We start from the raw sequence: 21,503 nt of genomic DNA, 5'->3' as shown, positions 1-21,503 counted from the left end.
TCCACTGATCGTATACTGGACTCAATTTTCCAATAGCCCATCTTGATGTAGGCTACTCCAAAGAAGCACGCCAAATTTATCAGGTTTGTTTGCAATGGAGATCAAGCCGGCCATCTGCCAGCTGCCGTAGGTCCTCCTCGCTCAGAAGCAGTCTACCAGACTTCGTGGAACGCGACCATCCTCCGCCCTGCTGCGCGAAGGCGCCTCCTCCCGCGGCTCCTTGAACGACTCCCCAACCTCACCGGCATCGTTGCCGGAGCAAGGGGGGTTGCGTACTGATAACGGGGTTCAACCCCCCTATTAGCTCCTGGGGTGACGTCAGGCGGGGCTGGACCACGCGACGGCGGCGGCGGCGGAGCGAGCGAGAGATATCGGAGAAGGCAACGCGCTGCAGCGGAGGCGGCGGCGGCGGCAGCAGCAGCAGCAGCAGCAGTAGCAGCAGCAGCAGCAGCTGAGCCGAGCTGGCGGACGGGCGGACGGACTCCGGGAGCCCCGCCAGCGCTGCCCGGATGCCGCTGAGCCCGCCGGGGCTGAGCTTGCCCCGCTGAGGACCACGCTGCGGCGACCCGGCCGTCCCCACTGAACCCAGACGACCCCCTCCCCACCTCGACAAGGCTGACCACTTCCTCCCCCCTCCCTCCCCATCCATCCAAGAAGGACATCGGCGTCCCCCCCATCTTTCCATGGGTCTGGGGGGCTCCCTCGAGGCTCTCTCCCCCCAGCTGGGGGAGGAGTTGGACGGACTGCCCCCCTTGTAGAACCCCCCCAAACGACACCCCCCCTTCAACCTCATCTCTTCCCTCCCCGGAGAAAAAAACAAACCCAAACAAACTTGGGTGCACACTTTTGAGGGGGGAAGGCGCGATGCGGGGTCTGAAATAAGCAACCGACCCCCGTTTAATCCTTAGGGGTTGAAATAGGGGGAACCGCCGGCACTCCCCCCCCCCGAAAAACCACCCCCCTCTCTTTTTGGAAACTCTTCCTCTCTCTCTATTGATCGCCTCCCTCACCCTTGATCCAAACCTGAAAACCCTTTCCCTCCCCTCTTATCCAGTAACGCCCCCCCCCAACCAAGCACAGATGGCTGGGGCTGTGAAAATTTGATCCCCCCTTTTTTCTGGGTTACCAGACGTGACAATGTGGATACATCGGTTTTTAGCTACCAGGTAAGAGATTTCAACGGCGGTGGGGGGTGGTTGGAGAAGGGAAGGTGGTATATGGGTGTTTGTGACACAAATGCTTCCATCTCGTAAAATCTGGGGCAGGGTGTGTGTGTGGGGGGGGGAGGAATGAACTTGGAAATATGGATATAGGTTATTGGAAGGGCTTCAATATATATCTCCATGTTAAAAAGAGTTATTTGGGTTGGTGGAAGGATGTGGTGGTGACCTTCTGCTTAACTTCTACCCAGCCAAAGGGACGATGAAGCTGGCCAGTTAGTCAAAGACTCTCTTTCCCCAGTTATGCCCAGACTTTTCTGGGGGTGTCTTGTGTGTGATTTTGGAGATTGGGATTTGCTTCCCTGGTTCTGGAAGCGGAGGTGCTCCTTGATGGAGAAGGGACCTTTGCCAGCAGCTCATGCCCAGGGACCTTCAGAGCTGGGGAGGCGGGCTAGCCTCCCTGACACAGTTAGAGCCCCCAGATCTAGCCAGCAGGAATCCTACGAGTGGGAAATTTAAGCTGTCTATCTTCCCCCTCCTCTCCCTCATCCTCACTGTATATATTGGGGTCAAGCACATTGCGCAGTTGGACAAACGTGTGTATTTATGTGGGCTGAGACAGTCCCAAGGCGAGGGCATTATCCCCCCTGCACATCTCAGCTGGGGGAGGCTCCGAGCAGCATCTGAAGCTTTTCGATTGCCTGGTCCATGGGACTGGCTCCCAAGTAAGTGGGCACAGGGTTACCGTTCTCAGGGTCACCTGCTTAGTAGAAGCAAAGGAGAGAGAGAGAGAGAGAGAGAGAGAGAGAGAGAGAGAGAACAAACACAAATTTCAGCCAGTTACAGTGTTCAGCTCCCAGAAGACTGCTGAGGAATGGAATATGTGCAGTGAAGTGATGTGGCAATGTGTGTATGTGTCCCTTTGTCCCTGTTCCTCTTGTAGGAACTTGTTATCCATTGGCTAATGGATCTACATGCAGAGACATGCGTGAGTTGGAGCCATAAATTGCATGGGTGTTTATGCAACAGACGCCACGCACACACCGGAACATGTGCCCAAGCACCTCCAATTGACATGGGCATCTTTGTTAGTCTTGGCAAGACTCAGGCAAGAGTTCCTCGGCAAAGAAGTTGCATTTTTCTAACCGGCTGTAGCATCAGCTTGAGATCAGTCGTGTATTATTATTATTATTATTATTATTATTATTATTATTATTATTTAAATGCATAGGTGTGGGAATGGAACAGCCTTCAGTCCTCCTGCAATAGATTAAATGACTGCCTTTTGCAAGGACGGGTGTGCAAATTCCACCAAGGAACTGCAATCACACACTCTCAAGTTTGATGGCACGATCTGAAGGTGAAAGTGCTTGCCATTCCTGGGAGCTCTGATGTCTCTGTAGAGTGAAGGGTGTGTGTGGCAAGGAGTTTGTGAAAGCAAAATTGTTCTTCGTGTGTCTGTCCACTGGGATGCAGCAGACTCCTGGATTGGGGAGAAAGAGGGCAAAGGAAGAGGCTTGGTTTTGCACACAGACTTCTACCTGAGAGGTTTGGTGAGGGGGGGGAATGCTACTCCCGTTTATGTGCGGAAGGAGATGGGCACCTCACAATAGGTTTGCGTCTTCTTTGAAGCAATTGCTTGGTGTGCTTAGTTTTGCAATCTTGGTGAAAATGTTATTTCTTCAGGCAAAGGGATGCAAAAATTATACTCCCCCCCCTTCAGTAATTTTTAACTCTTTACATTTGAACAGTACAAAAGGTATTGTTTGGGTGCTGTTGAATAAGCGTGAGCTTTCATGCCCTGTACCCTGACCAGGGTTGTATAGCTTTCTCATCGTCCTTGATGAGATCAAAAGATGAGCCAGGTACTGATTTGATGGTGAATCAGTACCTATTGTCATTTCCTAGAGAATTACAGAATTGTTCTCGAATCAGGTGGACCGAGACCCTGGCTCATTAGATCTGACACGCAGGGCCAATGATATGCTATAACCTTCCTCCACCAATGGTGGGACCAGCGAGACTCCTTTATTTCTACTGACTTCTACCATGAGATGGGTCAATTCATTCAAATTTGCACCACCTAACATCTCGTGTCTTCTCCCTATCTACAATAAACTGGAGAGACTGTTTCATGCCAAGTCAGTTCCTTGGTCTATCTCACTTGGTCCATCTCTCTACACTGAGGTCAGCAACTGTCCAAGGCTTTCATCCCTTTAGGAGAAATTGCCAGCGATCGAACCTTGGACCTTCCTGCACCCAACACAAGACATGGTCACCCTGGATGTTAAATGTGATGGTTTCTGTTAAGGTTCCTCTGTCAAATGGATTTGGTGTAGGCACCCTTGCTTTCTTTCCATGGCACATTTAAATCCGACTGGGTGAAATGGGTTGCCTGGTGAGCAAGGGGTTGATGTACAGTCTGGTGGTGTCCTCTAATGTAAGAAAGCACCTGTGTGTTATGGAAGGGTGAAAGCAGTGGACTACAGTAGATGGTCCTTCACTCTCATCCAGTCCAGCCAGTCACACTGACCTGCTGTGATCATTTTGCCCACATGTGTTGCGCATTCAGCTGCAGAGTCTCCAGATAGCGTGGTGAGGGTGGGATCTGTTGCCTGTTGCCGTCTTATTTTGCTCCAATAGTCCTTTATCCTGTGGACAATATTTCACAATCTGCTCATGGATTTGTGCAGTGGGCAGGCAAATAAACTCCTACGGACGCAGGAGTTAATTGGGCCCTCAGTTCAAGAGCACTGGTGTGGAAATGTTATATAACACATATTTTGTTGCTGTTGCAAGAAAGGTATAAACTGGTATTTGTGCCTATTCCCCCCCCCCCCTTTGCATTCGAAGGGAATGCAAATTGGGGAATGAGCTTTCCCCAAATCTTTTACATTAGGAAAGGTCTGTTTCATTTCCCCGCTTCGTGCCTTATTTTTTGAGACACGGACAGCATCAGTGGGCATGTTTAGGACAGCAATCCTTTCTAACAATGAGTTGCAAGTGGAGGAAGAAACCACATTTCTTCTTTTCCAAAATAAAGACTCTGTCAAACTGTGAAGGCGAGCAAAGTATTTCTACAGCTACAGGGTGATGAACCCCAAACCACTGCAATGGAAAGAATATGAGAAGCAATCATATAGTGAGGGTGGTGTTGCGGGAAAATATGCCCCTATTTTTAAATTTATTGTTATATTTGTTGGCCCTCGTGCATTTTAAACCCTCCTGTTCTTCTGCAAATCAGTCCGTTTAAAGCAAATGCCCTTACTGAACTAGGGACACTGTATGAAGCAGTGCTGTTGCATGTGTGCGATTTGCTTGATCTTTGGTGGTTATAGCAAGGTCCAGAGATCACTGCAGACACAATACTGCAAGTGCTTTTGGGGGGGGGGTTATTGGATCAGAAGCTGGCTGTCCCTTTTGATGATGAGGATGTTGAAATGACAATGCACCGCCGTGGTGAAATTAATAGGAGTTCCACCATGGTGTGGAGACCAGGAGGACACCAGAAGACGTTCTGCCTCCGATCCATAAGAACATGCAAACATAAGGATAGACTGCTGCATTAGACCAATGGCCCATCTAGTCCAGCATCCTGTTCTCTCAGGGGCCAAGCAGATGCTTGTGGAGGAACCCACAAACAGGATTCAAGGATTCCAGTAACTGCTATTCAGAAACATGACTACGTCTGACCATGGAGACAGAGCAGAGCCACTGTGGCAAGTTGCCATCGATAGCCTTCTCCTCCATGAATTTATCCAATACTCTTTTAAAGCCGTCCAAGTTGGTGGTCCTCATCACCTCCTGTGGGAGCGAGCTCCATCAATGAATGGAGAGCATCTGGAAAGCTCTCTCCAGTTAAGTTTTCAATGGGAAAAGTGGGTCTGAATCAGGTCACCACGGCTAATTGCTGGCCTTTGGACTTTTACAAGGGGTTCTGTGCCAACCACTGAGGGGATTGTGCTCAGAAGAACCTGCCCATGCATGCAGTGCCCTCTCTAGGGGGGTATTGTAGAGCTGGAAAGGTGCAGAAAAGTGTAACCCAATTGATCGACAGGCTGGAACACCATCTCTGTGGAGGAAGTGTCATAGCGAGAGCCAGTGTGGTTTAATGTTTAGAGTGTAGGACTAAAACCCAGGAGACCCATGTTGGAATTCTTCCTCAGCCATGAAGCTGAGTGACCTTGGGCTAGTCATTGCCTCTCAGCCTAGCATACCTCACATGGTTGTTGTTGGGGTTACATAAAGAGCAGGTAGAACCATGTATGCAATCTTGAGTCCATAGGATGGGAAAGGTGAGGTATCGTTCCTCAATGGCATCTCCAAGTAGAACGAGTACAGCCCACTCCCTGAAACCCTGGAAAGCTGCCAATAGGGTAAAGGTAAAAGTATCCCTGACCATTAGGTCCAGTCGTGGACGATTTTGGGGCTGCGGTGCTCATCTCACTTTACTGGCCGAGGGAGCCGGCGTACAGCTTCTGGGTCATGTTGTGTTTCTGCAGGAGATAAAGAAAAGGGCGATAAAAAATGACCAAGGGGAAGAATTTCTTTCTCTCTCCTGCCGTTTCCATAACGCATTCTTTACAGCACCAAACAAACGTTCAAGATCAGAAAACTAGCCCCAAGCTACCATCCCATTAGCTCTACAATAATGAATAATATTTTGGGTACTTCATTTTGTGTGTGTTCTGTTGTTCCTAACAAGTTTCATCAGGGGGCTTGTTCTGTGCCAGCTGTGCGGGGGGCTTGGAATTGCTTGTAATAAGCCAGGGAAACTCAATTCTGAAATGCCTCCACGCCACAAGGAATAAGGGAATATTCTGTCTGTCTCTCTCTCTCCTCTCCAGTGTCGAGTATTACCAGCAATATTTTCTCGAAGGCTCCAAAAAGGCTTTCTCCAGCTAATGTGTCTTAGGAAAACAGGAATAATGCTTTATACCAAGTCAGATCAGTGGTCCATCTAATTCAGTATTGCTTACCCTATCAACACGGATGGTGCTGTGGGTTAAACCACTGAACCTAGGGCTTGGCGATCAGAATGTTGGCGGTTCGAATCCCCGTGACGGGGTGAGCTTCCATTGCTTGGTCCCTGCTCCTGCCAACCTAGCAGTTCGAAAGCACAAAGTGCAAGTAGATAAATAGGTACTGCTCCGGCAGGAAGGTAAATGGCATTTCTGTGAGCTGCTCTGGTTCGCCAGAAGCGGCTTAGTCATGCTGGCAACATGACCCGGAAGCTGTCTGTGGACAAACGCCGGCTCCCTCAGCCTATAGAGTGTGTTGTGCATGCTGTGAAGGTGGCCTTTGTAGAATCTCACCTGGTAACTGCACAGTGGGCAGAATTGAATCTAAGAAAGCGTAAAAGTGTCCATTTATCTTTTAAATCACTCGGGGTTTTCTTCTTCTTACAATCAAGAGGTATATAAATATTATCACCTAAATAAATTAAATAAGAAAAATCCAAGAAGTTCATTTTAGGGCAAAGTCATGCTTAGTTAATGGTCAGGTTCAAGGAAATGCAGGGTAGAGCCCACCTGTTCAAGCAAACTGGGATTCAATACATTCGGAAGAACATTAGGAATAACTTTCTGATGGTAACAGCTGTTCAGCACTGGGACGGACTCCCTCAGAAGAATAAGAGAACAATAAGAATAATTTATTATTGGCCAGGTACATTTTCCAACATACTTGGGATTTGTTTCGGCTACATTGCAATGTAAAACATACAGACACTGTTCCTCTCACAATACAAAGAAGCAAAGAAACCCCACCCATAATTTACCTCCCCTTCAGCTATACAACTACGAATTTAACAATTTAATGGTACAAGGGGGAAAAAACTATTCTTGTGCCTGCCTGATTTTGTATATGAAGTCCAGTAGCAACGTCCAGATGGAAGTAAATCAAGCAGATGATGACCGGGATGTAAAGGATCTGCTACAATTCTCTCTGCTCTCTTCCTAACTTGGGTAGCATACATTGTCTCTATTGAAGGCAAGCTAACACCAGTTACCCTTTCTGCAATTCTTACAGCTCGTTGGAGCCTTTTCTTCTCTCTCTCTCTTGGAGGCTGTACCGTACCAAGCTGTTATAGAATTACAGAGAACAGTTTCAATGATGCCTCTGTAGAATTGGATCAACACTTCCTGGGGCAATTTAAATTTTCTTAGTTGACACAGGAAATACAGCCTCTGGTGGACCTTTTTAATAATACTATTGATGTTGCTTGACCAATTTAAGTTATAATAAATTATAGAGCCCAGGAACTTAAAGGACTCTACTACTACAACCATGTTACCAAGAATGGAAAGTGGTGGCAGAACGGAAGAGTGCCTTCTGAAATCAATTACGGTACCATTTCTACTGTCTTTTGGGAATTTAGTACCAAATTATTTTTGGTGCACCATGAAACAAGATGGTCTACTTCCCGTCTATACACAGATTCATCGTCCTCCTGGATAAGCCCAATAACTGTTGTGTCATCAGCAAATTTCAAGATCTTAACCGATGGATCAGTTGAGCTACATTCATTTGTGTATAGAGAGAAAAGAAGTGGGGAAAGAACACACCCCTGGGGAGCACCTGTATTGATGGTATAGTTGCTCGATATAATTTTCCCCAACCTCACCTGCTGCCTCCTGTCCGTTAAAAAGCTGTATATCCATCGGCAAACAGGGGCAGGTACATTGAGATGAATTAATTTAGAAAACAATTTAGATGGTACAATAGTATTAAAAGCTGAGCTAAAGTCCACAAACAGAACTCGCACATAGGTCCGCAAGGAATCCAGGTGTTGCAGGATGTAGTGCAATGCCATGTTGATTGTATCATCTACTGACCTATTAGCTCGATAAGCAAATTGCAAAGGATCCAGCAAGGGATCAGTAACGTCTTTCAAGTAGGCCAGCACTAGTCTCTCAAATACTTTCATTACCACAGATGTTAAAGCAACCGGTCTATAATTGTTCATCACACTGATGGAAGGTTTCTTAGGTACAGGAATGATGATAGACTGTTTAAAGCATGAAGGGACTCTACACAACTCCAAAGAACGCTTAAATATCTGTGTGAGGATCGGAGCCAGTTGTGCTGCACACACTTTCAAGCAACGAGGAGTCACACCGTCTGCGCCTGGAGCTTTTCTGGCCTTCTGTCTCTGTAAAAGGCTCAGTACATCTTTTTTCCCAGATTACCAGCGGGGTGGTGGTGGGCTCTTCTTCATTAAGGTTTTCAAGCAGAGGTTGGATGGCCCTCTGTTTTAGCTGTGATTCCTACATTTGTGCGGGGGGGGGGGGAACTAGATGACATTTGGGCTTCCTTACAACTCTACTATTCTATGAATACATTTCCCAGGCCATTCTTTATAAAATGTGTATTTAAATGCGAATGTCCATGGCAAATGGGATGGAGCAGACTGATAGATGAGCGCATGCAGGTTGGGAAAAGGAGACCAGTTTGCCAATTTGGGAACTGAAAACCATTCCGATAAGGCTGGCGGAATTTTGCATGGCACACACTTCTCTAATTGACACGCACATTCTACTTGCCGCCCTTTGGAGGATCCAATAACAACGGAATAACTTTTCCCTGCTGGAGATCCTGTCTCTTTGCTCTTTGAACAGGGAGCCATTCCTCCCTCCCCCAAGCCTCTGAATAATTGCAGCAATAATGTTTGGAATCAGCACAGTGTTCCTTTGTGTTGTGTGCGCACGCACACACACACACACAGAGTGAAGTGAGGAATGAGGAGCTGACTCAGTTGCTTAGCAGACAGCATCCCCCTTGCTGTCTTTTATTCAGAAGATCCCGGGCCTTGGGCTGGAGGAGAAGGAAAAGCTGAAACAGCGACACACACACACAGAGAGAGATTCCCCTTTCTCGATCTCCAGAGAAGCGCTGTTTTGGCAGTTTTCGCTTCTATCCTCCAGCGGTCAAGCGGTTGTGCATTATGCATGCAGGAAGGGTGTGTGTGTGTGTGTGTGTGTGTGTGTGTGTTTAAAACCCTGCTGTCCATCTGATGCTCTCTCTCTCTCTCTCCCTGCTCCCCCCACCAAATTGGCATCCAAACCTTGTAACATGTGCTCTCCGTTATAGCCCAGCAATTCGGAGACATCCAGCGACGGCCTTTGGGGAAGAACGCGTTCCTTACTCATGCGTGTCAATAACAATTACACCTCCAATAGTTGTGCGTCTGTATACACGGCGACGCTGGCTCCAGTGCCCGTCTGCCCATCTGCTTGGGGGCCGTGGCGAGTCTTATGTAACCACCATCTGATTAAAATAGGTAATTGCTACAGTTTCTCCCAAGGAGGATGGGAGGGGCGGCTGGCGGGGGACACATAAGCTGCTGCAGAAAAGATTATGGCTGCATCTTCCCTTAGCCAGGAATGACACTACCTCGGCTTAAGAAATGGAGAGTGGGTGAATGAAGCAGAGGAGCCTCGGTGACATGAGAGAATTCCTGGATGGAGATGTGGAGTGGGATGTCTGGCTACCACCTGAAAATATATATAGCTTTGTTTCTGTTCTTCTTCTCTTCCCTAGTAAAGCCTAGGTTGTGTGACATTAAGGTTTCTTATGTGAAATACCCTTTCAGCTGCTCCAGAGGCTTAGTAAGGGCAGCAGGCTGGGCAGAGTGACACCAATGCAGCACCACAATATGGTGCATAGGTAGCCAATGTGGAGCCCTCCAGACGTTATTTCATAGAAGCATAGTATTGTAGAGTTGGAAGGGACTGGAGGGGTCAGCTAGTCAAACTCCCTGCAATGCAGGAATCAGAGCTAAAGAATTCCTGACAGATTGCCATGCAACCTCTGGTTGTTGTTGTTTTTTAAACCACCCAAGGAGGGTTATTTGTTACATCTGTGTTCCACCTTTCCTTCAAGGAGCTCAAGCTGGCATGCACAATTTGCCTCCCTCTCTAATGTAATCCCCCACAACAATCCTGTGAGGTAGATTAGGCTGAGAGGCAGGGACTGGTCCCCAGGTCACCCAGGAAGTTTCATGCCTGAGTGGAGATTTGAACTTGGGTCTCCCAATTCCTAGTGCAATGCTCTAACAGCTGCACCATACTGGCTCTCATTTATTAAATTTCATCATCTCCAGCTAGCATGGTCAATGGTTAGGGAGAATGAGAACTGTAGTCCAAGCTATCTGGAATGCACATCATTGACTACCCCTGGTACAATGCATTCAGCCCTTCATTATCATTGACTGTGTGTGTGTGTGGGGGGGGAAGCAGTGGCATGTGATTTTACCCAATTTCTGCTGTCGAAACAGCAGCAGCTGCCATCTTGGTTTCTGCACAACTCATTTTTTCCCCTGCTGATTCCCTGCAGAATACGAGCAGTGATGCATGTGTTGCTATCTTCCAAGGGTTGGGATGCAGAAAGACTGGCTGCCCCCATGTGGAAATAACTACCTACATAAGAACGTAAGATAAGCCTGCTGGATCAGGCCAGTGGCCCATCTAGTCCAGTATCCTGTTCTCACAGTGGCGGCTGCTGAGATGCCTGTGTGAAACCAGCAAGCAGGACCCAAGCACAAGAGCAGCATTCTCTCCTCCTGTGCTTTCAGCAGCTGGTGTTCAGGAGCATGACTGCCTCTTACTGTGGAGACCATGGCTACTAGACATTGATAGCCTTCTCCTCCCCCATCATCTTGCCCAATCCTCTTTTAAAGTCACCCACTGTTGGTGACCACCACTGCCTTCTGCAGGAGGGACTTCCATCATTTACCTGCTACAGCAGCATATGGTGATATTTAGAGGGAAGTCAGTGAATGTGTTTGTTTACTTGTATGTTCATTTCTCTTGCTTTCCGTCCCATCGATGTGCCTCAAAGTAGCTAAGAAATCAAATTGGGGGGGAAAGAACTATAAAGAATCAGAAATTCACACCAAAATGTGTTAACACAGCAGTTAAACAGTACGACAGCTGGCTCTCAAAGGAGGGAGAACACAAATGCAGTTGTCATTCATAAGAAAGGCTTTATGATGAATGGGTCCTCCCCCTGCGCCCCCAAGTGTTTCCCCTAAAAGGATCCTGATAGGCTGCCATGAGTCATGCCAGACCCCAAACATGCTTGGGGTGTGCATGTTTTAAGTCCTACAGAAAAGGACCCAGCTCTAGGGGTGGGTGGGGATTATAACAAGCTCTGGATTCACTTTATCAGAGTCCAGAGTATGCCAAATCTTTTTTTAATTTTTTTTTATTTTTAATTATATTTTCAAATTAAACAAATCATAAAGATATAAACACACAAAAACCTCGCTCTGCCGATCTTATGGAGGCTCCTTAGAACATAAGGGGTAGCTTAGCAACAGTACCGTCTAACACATAGGGAAGATTTTAGCAAGAGATTCTGAAGCCAATAATGACTGTCAGCAAAGTGCCATCAGAGGGGTGGGCGGACAAATGGATACATTTGCATAGAGACTTCTACATTATGGGTGACACAGCTAAGAAGGCCCCACGACATACAATCGGTGGCTGCAGGATCCATTAGAGACTTGGAGGTTTTGGGGCAGAGTCTGCATGGCCAGGGATTCTTTAGCTGTAATTCCTGCATTCCAGGGGGTTGGACTAGATGACCCTTGGGATTCCATCAGACTCTACAATTCTATAAGTATATAGTATAAATGGGGGGAGGAAAATTTAGGGGAATTACCCAGCTGGGTCATACTCAGAGTAGACCCATTGACACTGTTAAGTTACTTTGCTTTCAAATCAATTCAAAGTGCTGGGTTTGACCTACACAGTTCAGGACCCTAAGACCCCAAGGACTGCCTCTCCTCACATGAACTGACCCCAAACCCCCAACTAGTTCCAAAGAGCTGCAGCCAGACTGTGGACTGGGACTGGGGTCTGGTTATAGCTCCACTGGTTATTTGTTTGTTTCTGGGCACAATTCCAAGTGCTGTTTATGAACTATAAAGCCCTAAACATCTTAGGCCCAGGCTATCTGAAGGACAGTATTCCCCCATATGGACCTTTCTGGGCTCTGAGATCTTCAGGGGATGCTCTTGTCTCAGTCCTGCCACCATCATGGGCACACTTGGTGGGGATGCAGGAGAGGGCATTCTCTGTGGCTGCTCCCAGGCTTTGGAATTCCCTTCCTAGAGAAGCCAGACTGGCTCCCTCCTTGTTGTCCTCCCACCTGCAGGTGAACATGGTTTTATTCCAACAGTCCTTTGGGAGAAGACTTTTTTTTTATAAAGAAAGAAAGGGATTTTCATAGTGCGGTGCTACTTTCAACCATCGGCATTTGTTTTTACATCATTCTAATTTGATTATGGTCTAATTACTTCCTATTTTTTTTCTATGTATTGAGCTTCCTGCATTTTATCTGTGTTGTTTCAATTTTTTTTAAAAAGCCATCTTGAGTCCCAATCTGGGGGAAAAGGTAGAATATAAATATATAAATATCATCACCATTTAGGGCCTTTCTTCACGTGCCCTCTTCACAGGAGGTTCGGGGTGGGGGTGGTGACACTAGATCAAGCCTTTTCAGTGTTAGAAAGTGGAATTGTGGAATGCTTGTGCCTGGTGCAATCATTCCCAGCCCCCTCTACTTTTGGGCACTAGGTAAATATTTTATCTTTACCTGGGCTTTTGGCCTTTAATTTGCTAGGTGGCATTGTGGATTCTTTCAGTGGAGTGGTACCTGTAAGCTCTGCCCTTTTATCTGTATAGCTGTGTTTTGAGAGTAGAAGGGGACGACAGAGCATGAGATGGTTGGACAGTGTTCTCGAAGTGACTAGCATGAGTTTGGCCAAACTGTGGGAGGCAGTGAAAGATAGGCGTGCCTGGCGTTCTCTGGTCCATGGGGTCACGAAGAGTCAGACACGACTGAACGACTGAACAACAACAAAAGACTGGTGACCCCCACTGCATCCCTCAGGTGGTGTTTTTAATCCAAATATCTGAAGGGCTGTCACATGGAAGATGGAGCAAGCTTGGGTTTCATTTGGAGCAAGCTTGGGTTTCATTTCATGGAGCAAGCTTGGGTTTCATTTCAATGGATTTCAAATGACAAGGGTGGAGATTCCAATTAAACATCAGGAAGCACATCCTGATGATAAGAGATGTTCGACAGTGGAACAGATAGACAACCTTCGGGGCATGTTGGGATCCCCTTCCTTGGAGGTTCATAAACAGAGATGGTCATGGATTCTTTATTCGCGATTCCTGCATTGCAGGGTGTTGCACCAGATGACCTTCAGTTCTGTGATTCTATGGGGTACGTGGATCTGTTTGAGGAAATGAACTTTGAGAGCCACTGCTGGGCTTTTTACTTACCAATAAGGGAAGCTGGGGCAGAAACTGCCTCCTCTCAAAGTTGAGGGCGACCTCAGGGAGGAGGTAAAACCAGATGGAGGCTTAATCCTCCTTTCGCTGACAAACTGTCCTCATCTCATATCTTAAAATTCAGGAAAGCCTCTAAACAAGGCCCACAAAGACACGGCCCTCTGTGCTTTTAAAGTGGACTGTTTATTTTCTGTGTAGATCTGCAAGGTACCATAACCTTACAGAGCTCGAGGGAAGGCAGGAAGCCGCAGCTTGTGCTGGCCAACATGCAGAGCTTCTTTAAAAAAAAAAACAAAACCTGAAATTTTATGGAAGGCTCATATCGCATTGCCAACTGCATTGTCTTGAGAAGGGAGCTGCCGATCAATTCTGAAGAGCAACTCCACCAGGCATTACTGACACAATGCACTTTGCAGGCAGGCGTCCAGGACATTTAATTGTTGCTGGAAGTGTGTGTGTGCAGGGGGAGGGCTTGGGGGAGGCAATTTCTCAGCATTCCTTCCAGGAGACCATTTCTTATATTTTTGAAAAAGGTTTGCCAGGCTCCAGCAAATCCTAGAATCCTTTCCCCGCCTCCATTCCCAGAATTAAAGAATTTGGGTCCACTTAATTTATCAGGAATGCCCTCTGGACATGTTCAGGCATCCTGCAGGCTTTACAGTAACGTCACTAGGGGTGGAAAAACCTGTCAATTTCAGTTTTTCTTCGTTTCTCATTTCATCTCCGTTGTTCACCACATTTCCACATCTCTTTGTTATTTATTCATCTTTAAAAGCTGCAGGAAAATTCAACAGCATTTCACCCGTGCATATTTCTCCTAATACACACAATTGTTTTTGCTACGCTGTTCTGCTTAATATACAGTTTTCGTATGTAATTCCCCATAATAAAAATGCATTTTTGTAAGTTATTTTCACCAAGAATGCATTTTAAGTCACACTAATTTAGATTTGGGGCTTGGGGGCTTGGAGAAACTGCACCACAACATTTGAAGTGGTGAGAATTTTGAAGGATACCTACATTCTGGTTCAGATATTGTCTCTGGAAGAATGAATTAGGGAGAGACACATTAAAATGTGGTCTAATTCCCACCCCTGCCCCCATTCACACAAGACTGCAGAATAAGACATATGTGTTCACCCACAATAGATCTGGGAGGCAAGCAGGGAGAAAGGGCTCTAGGAGCCAAAAGGGGAGGCATAGAAGCATCCCCAGAACTTTTTAAATGGCAAGTAATACCAGTTTGTGACCTCGCTTTAGTATCAATCTTCCCATTTCATCCAGCAAGCCGAGGTTAATCTAAACTATGGTTTGTTTAAAACTTTAAACCATCACCTATGAAGCCAACTTCTTTCAAGAAACCATTATTTATCTACGGTATTTTTACTGCACTCTTAGCTGAAAAAGGACAGACAGAATGGTTTATAGATAGCTGATGAACTGGGGGACCCATGTTCTCATGCTTACCATGACAAAAGGAAAGAGGAGGGAGGGGAGAAAAAGCAAGCTCTGACACTTGTTCCTAAAGTTCTAAGCTGGAGTGGAAACAACTCAGGGATAGGAGATTGTCTCTTAGCAGGACTGATGGAGTGGTCCCACTTCCCTTCTCTTCTCCCCTGTGCTGTAGCCAGATGGGAAGCCTGCTGCCAGGTGACAGTTGATAGAGGGATAAGTTTGATGAGGCTGACTTCTTCTTTTCTGCATGGCCCTACTGCTCTCCTAATCTTCTGCTGCAGAATGAGAGAAGAGCACGAGGCTTGTTGTTCAGGGCTCAGCCTCTCCACTCTCAACCTCAGGTCTGTCTCTCTCCCTTCCTGCACCAGTGCTTCCCCCCCCCCCAAGCTCCTCAGGCACAGCAAGCAGGACAGTGCAGCCAGTTGCTGCATCCAAGAAAATGGACTGTCCCTCACTTTTTGCCTCTTCAATTAGTGCTGATTGCAACAGATGCATGTATTGGTGTTTTTTTTTTTTTTGCCTGATAATCCAATGGATGGATAGCCAGCTCTCTAGTCAATCTAAGAGGTAGATAAGATTCCCCCAGGGGCCCTGAACATGCCACGACAGCAGAATGTACGGGGGGGGGGAAGATACTCCAGTCCCTAGTAAATGCAGCCATTATTTCTCACCAGTCACCACAACAACCCAAGGGTTGAAAACAGAATGAGTGTTGCTGAGTCTCTCTCTCTCTCTCTCTGGCGTTCCAGGCAATCCCAGCCAGGCTGTAACTGCTGCAACCATTTCTGAGGGCTTTTTATTATAAGCAAATAAAAACAACAACAGAGTTTTATGGAATTTAGCCCCAGTCTCTCAGCAATCAGCTGTTGACATCAGCCAAGTGCTTTTAGCAAACGAATCCATTGCTGCCGTGGAAGTGGGATTTAAGGAAGAGAGCAGCTAGAACTTGCTCTCAGGCACTGCTTTATATCTCTATAAATGGAAACTGAAGAGCATTGGTGTTAACTGAGAAGTTCCATGCTAGAGCACGTATGTTCCAATTGCCTGAGTTTAACCAGGGCAGCTCCTCTTTTATCCTTTGGGGGGAAATGCTTGTTAACGTTCCCTTAGAGTGGTTTCTAGTACCAATGTCCAATCCTAGCTCTCTCTAGAGAACTTATAGGGACATCTGAACATCAGAAGAGGTGGATCAAGTTAATGGCCCAGCTAGGCCAGCATCCTGTTCTCACAGTGGCCACCCAGATGCTCCAATGGGAAATCCTCAAACAGGACCCAAGTTCAAGAGCACCTGGCACCCCCATGGTTTCCAACCACTAGTATTCAGAAGCATTGCATCCTCCAACCATAGAGGCAGAGCAAAGCTTTCTTGTCTAGTAGTACCTCCTTTTGTCTGTCCTGAATCTTCCACCACTCAGCTTCATTGGAGTTTTCATGTTATGAGAGGAGCAAAACCGTATCCACTTTATCCATGCCAGGCATCATTTTATAAACTTCTCTCACGTCACCTCATACTAAAGTAAGAAGTCCCAAATACTGCCAGAGGGGTTGAATGTCCAGTGAGCAGATGGTAAGAACAGCAGCAGAGGTAGATATAGTCCAAGCAAGTGCTGAGAATCCCATGAGGGTGATGATAATAGATGGGACAGAGTCCCGGATAACAAGGACTATGGGAGACAACATTTTCAGGACCATGGACAGGTCACTGCTTGCACCACCTGAGGGATGCAGTGGTGGCCACCAGTCTAGACAGCTTTAAAAGAGGATAGGACAAATTCATAGGGGATATCAGCTGTAACCAGTCATGATGGCTATGTTCTACCTCCACTATCAGTAGCAGTAATGTTTCTGAGAACCAGCTGCTGGAAACCACAGGAGGGGACACTGCTTTCTACTCAAATCTTACCTGCTGGTTTCCCATAGGCATCTGGTTGGTCACTGTGGAAAGAGGATGATGGACTCAATGGGCCATTGACCTAATCCAGCAGTCTCTTCTTATGTTCTTATGACTTTCTGTAGGCTTCACAATTCCAGGAGTGGAAAAGGGATGAATTGGTAAAGTTAAAGCAAGGGAAGGGGTCCATAAGACCCATCAGGATCTGCAAAAGATTTTTTTAATGAAATAAATGCTTCCATTTCGTTCTTTTTTTTCTGGGAACACATTAGCTTTAATTTTAATTTCTTTTTTTCTTTGACTGTTAATGAGATGCAAATAATGCCAGCAATTCTGACTCACAAAGCAATTAGATCCCCCTAAAGTTGTGTGCCCAACAAACCGGTACAATATTTTTGAGTCTTTTGACAAATAGACAAAAAAAAAAAGCCAAGGAAAGATGAAGGAACAGCCATGGTGACTCATGTTCACCTTTTCTCCTGCTGCTGTAACAGAGATCATCCTTGCTTGAAAAACACTGCCTGGAACAAGACAGCTTAGAGGAGATGAATTTCTGAGCTCACTTCTTTGTGTATGAGAGAATAGTGGGTTTTTGCATTGGTGGGGAAAGAGTTAAATCGGTGGTCCTTGGTTTAAAAGTGAATGTATTGTTGGGTACACAAGACTGTCTCTGTGCACAAAATTGCCAGTTTGCCCAGGCAGGCACATGCCTTGAGCCTTTGTGTAGAAATGTGGTATCCTCACAAATCAGTGCTTCCACTGGTAATGGTTTTGACTGCATTTGGTGACTAGATAATGGATGATTTATGGACAATGACCAATGGTCATGAAAGACAAAAGTTGTAGTCCAACATCATGTGAGGACACCACTTTGGCTATCCTGGTTCTAGAAGGATGAAAAGGCTCTAGTGTAGCACCACCTTGACATCAGTATAAGTGCCATGGAGAGATTCCACAATGGTGGAGAGGGGCAATGCAAAGAAGGTCCTTTTCTCTAGTTACCTCCTATCATACCTCTAATTGGAGGAGATACAATCAGAGCACGGCACCCATCAGAGAAGCAGCAGGAAGTCTGTCCATTGTGTTCACATAATATTTTTAACTAGGGTTGGGGTTCTCCAAGTGTTGTCAGGGATCCTACCAGTCCCAGTCAACATTGACAATGGATAGGGGTGGTGGGATTTTTTATCACCAAAACAATTGAAAAGCCACAAGTTAGTCAGCCCAGATTTAATCACTGAAATAATTCACTACCAACAGTCTGGAAACCATGCCTTATGAAGAATGGTAAAAGTAGCTGAGTATATCTAGTCTGGAGAAGAGAAATGATATGAGAGCCATCTTCAAATATTTGAAGGGCTATCACATGGAAGATGGAGCAAATTTGTTTCTGCTGCTCCAAAGGGCAGGCCCTGAACCAATGGATTCCAATGACAAGAAAAGAGATTCTGACTAAACACTAGGAAGAATTTTCTGATGGTAAGAACTATTCAACAATGGACTCACTCGGAAGGCGGTGGACTTTCCTTAATTGGATGTTTTTAAACAAAGTTTGAATCGCCATCTATCAGGGATTCTTGAGCTGTGATTCCTCCCTTAGGTAAAGGTAAGGTAAGGTAAGGTAAGGTAAGGTAAGGTAAGGTAAAGGACCTCTGGGTGGTTAGGTCCAGTCAAAGGTGACTATGGGGTGTGGCACTCATTTTGTTTTTCAGGCCGAGGGAGCCAGCGTTTGTCCACAGACAGCTTTCCGGGTCTTGTGGCCAGCATGACTAAACTGCTTCTGGTGCAATGGGACACCGTGACAAGTGCCAGAGTGTGTGGAAATGCCACTTACCTTCCTGCCACAGTGGTACCTGTTTATCTACTTGCTCTGGTATGCTTTTGAACTGCTAGGTTGGCAGAAACTGGGTCTGAGGAACAAGAGTTCATCCCATCACACAGATTCGAACTGGTGACCTTCTGATCGGCAAGCCCAAGAGTCTCATGGTTTAGACCACAGCGCCACCCATGTCCTGCCATACAGGAGCTTGGACTAGATGACCCTTGGTATACCTTCCAACTTCTATAATTCTGTGATTCACGATAGCCCCTAGGGTGCCCTGGCATGAAATGTTGGTCACCAGACACAAAAGAAGACAGGGCTCATGATATTACATAGTTTAAAATAGGAACTGCAAGATCTTGGTGCAAGATTGTATGTTCAAGCAGGTTAACAGCAGTTCACAGTCCTCTTAAAACCAGCAAAACCTGTCTTCTTCCTTCTTGATTTCCTCCTTCCCTCCCTCCCTCCCTCCTTCCCTCCCTACACACACACACACACACACACACACACACACACACACACACTTACACTTCCAAGCCTACCAGTTTTCTGCTTCTGGCTCTGAAATTGATTCAGTTGTCATGCCTTGGGGGCAGCCTGTAATCCCAGTGACTCACCCACTTGCTCTAGAAAAAGAGAGAGGATAATGGCACCTGCTCGACTTCCATGCATGGTTCGGAAGACTAATTAGCGGATGTGACCCATAGGCAAAGATCGCCACACAACTGCCTTTGTTGAGTGGACAGTATTCTGCAATGTGTTGGGGTTTCTCTTTCTGGATTTCCTTAGCAGAATTTTCTCTGAGAAAGTCATGGACTGGAAAATTGACTCTGGGCAGTGGACCTAAATTAGTGCTAGTAGGATTTTGCAAAGTCCATCTAAGGCAGTCTTTGCCTGGGTCCCCCGGTGCCAGGATGGCATGGCAATGGCAAGATCTGCCAGAGGAGGAAGAACCAAAGGTTTGGGCATGAGGAAAGCTCAAGTGCTGACTTGGGAGAGAGTCCTGCCATATTTTTACCAGATGACACCACTGGTCTCAAGAGCAGTTTTGTTCTACTTTTCACAATTTGCATGATTTTTGTTGCACATACTCTTGACAGGTAGTCTTGGTCTTATGTCTCATTTTCTAGGGTTAGCCCATTCTTTCAAAACATTTATATGCTGCCCTTTGGATTTAGATCCAATGTCAACCATATTTGTTCAATATATTTCTTTAAAGAAGTAGAATCATAGAATTATAAAGTTGAAAAGGACCCCAAGGATCATCCAGTCCAATCCCCTGCAAAGCAGGAATCAGAACTAAAGAAACGTGGACATATGGTTGTCCAACCTCTGTTTAAAAACCTCTAATGAAGGGGAATCCACTACCTCCGGTGGTAGTTCTTTCCAAAGTTGCTGGAAAACACAGGAGGTGATAGTGCTCTCATGCTTGGATCTTGATTGAAGGTTTCCCAGAAGAGGTACCTAGTTGACCACTGTGAGAACAGGATACTGGACAAGATGGGCCATTGCCTTGATCCAGTAGGCTCGTCTTACATTCTTACATTGTTAATATTTGCAATATTGCTACTTTCACCTCGTAATTTTTCTTCTAGCCAAAATATGGGAGCAGGTAAAATATAGGAGAATTGATCTGTCCCTCCTACTGTTGAGTTTCTGTCCTAGGGAAAGCAAGCTGCCATGAACATAAGAACATAACGAGAGCTTGCTGGATCAGGCCAATCACGCATACAGTATACTCCAGCTTCTTGTTCTTACAGTGACCAACCAAATGCCTCTATGGAAATTTCACAAACAGGACCTGAGCACAAAGGCTCTCCATCCTCCTGTGGTTCCCAGCAACTGGTACTGAGAAGCATTGCTGCCTCGTGGGTCAAATTGCTTTCGGTATTCACCTCCCCCCCCAACCTTAAATGCTGATTTGTTTGCTTTTGGTACAGAGAGATAGAGCTTGATGGCTGGGTAGAAAAATTAGACTGGCTTCTGAATTGATTAGACAGACAATAAACATGTGAGAGAAGGCCGGGGACTTCTCAGGCAGGGCAGAGCAACCTGTCAGAGAACGCTGGCTCATTTTTCATCGTCTGGCTCCAGGGAAATGGCACGTTCCTCAAGCAAGCCATATCTATCACCGTCAGCCTTGAGATTGCGAAAGCACTAAATCTCCCCACATTCCCCCCCTCCTTTTTTTGTTCATCAAGAAGTAAGCGGAGGGGGAATAAAGACCTGCCTAATTAATACTGCATTATTCAGCATTGGACAAGACATTTCAAAGGAGGAAAGGAAAGCATTTTCCAAATTGTAGAAATAAATATTGGAGGGAAGGATGCTGATGCATCTCTCAGGAGAATTAAAGAGGGATTTAGGGCCGTGGTTTACAAACTGTGTATCATTTAGCTCAGGCAGTCCTCAGGCTCATGGGATCTGCTCACACACATCCCTTTGAGATCATGGACACCCACTAACCAAAGCTGAGTGAAAAATCATGGCAGGGGTAGAGTCAGTGACAAAATGGTGGCCCACAGAGTGAGAGTCCATTACATACCACATTGGTTGTGATCACCTGCAATGACAGATCAACCTTAGAATGACAGCATTCAAAAGCAAACAAAATTCAGAAAAATGCAATTTTATGAAATAGCATGTTGTGCCGGGTAGTCTTAACAAGGGATGGGGGAGAAATTTGATTCAGCTTGCATTTAAAGGTAAACCTACCCAATTCTTGCTTTCTGAAACAATATGCCAACACAGCCATCCTTTGGAATTCACACTTCTTTGAATTATGCAGGGCAAGTAATGTGTACAAAATGTGTAGAATTTGTATATAGTGTCTCTAATATGCATATCTTAGAGAAAATAACATAGAAATG

General features: G+C 46.0%; 1 protein-coding gene across 3 annotated transcripts in view; it reads left to right on the top strand.

The window, feature by feature from the left end:
- The first annotated feature begins 961 nt into the window (after positions 1 to 961).
- AJAP1 (adherens junctions associated protein 1) overlaps positions 962 to 21,503 on the top strand; it is a 112,627-nt gene continuing 92,085 nt past the window's right edge. For 2 of the 3 annotated variants that reach the window (XM_033156576.1, XM_033156573.1), the window contains exon 1: positions 962 to 1,166. In XM_033156576.1, the coding sequence (XP_033012467.1) occupies positions 1,138 to 1,166 (29 nt within the window). In that variant the 5' untranslated portion in view covers positions 962 to 1,137. Of the gene's footprint in view, positions 1,167 to 1,805; positions 1,886 to 21,503 lie in introns of those variants that run through there. The other variant, XM_033156575.1, reaches the window with a different exon arrangement.

Source organism: Lacerta agilis, chromosome 8, assembly GCF_009819535.1.
Source record: "Lacerta agilis isolate rLacAgi1 chromosome 8, rLacAgi1.pri, whole genome shotgun sequence".
Classification (NCBI taxonomy): Eukaryota; Metazoa; Chordata; class Lepidosauria; order Squamata; family Lacertidae; genus Lacerta; species Lacerta agilis.
Note: the sequence above shows the minus strand (reverse complement) of the source record. Positions and strands in the feature narration are given on the sequence as shown.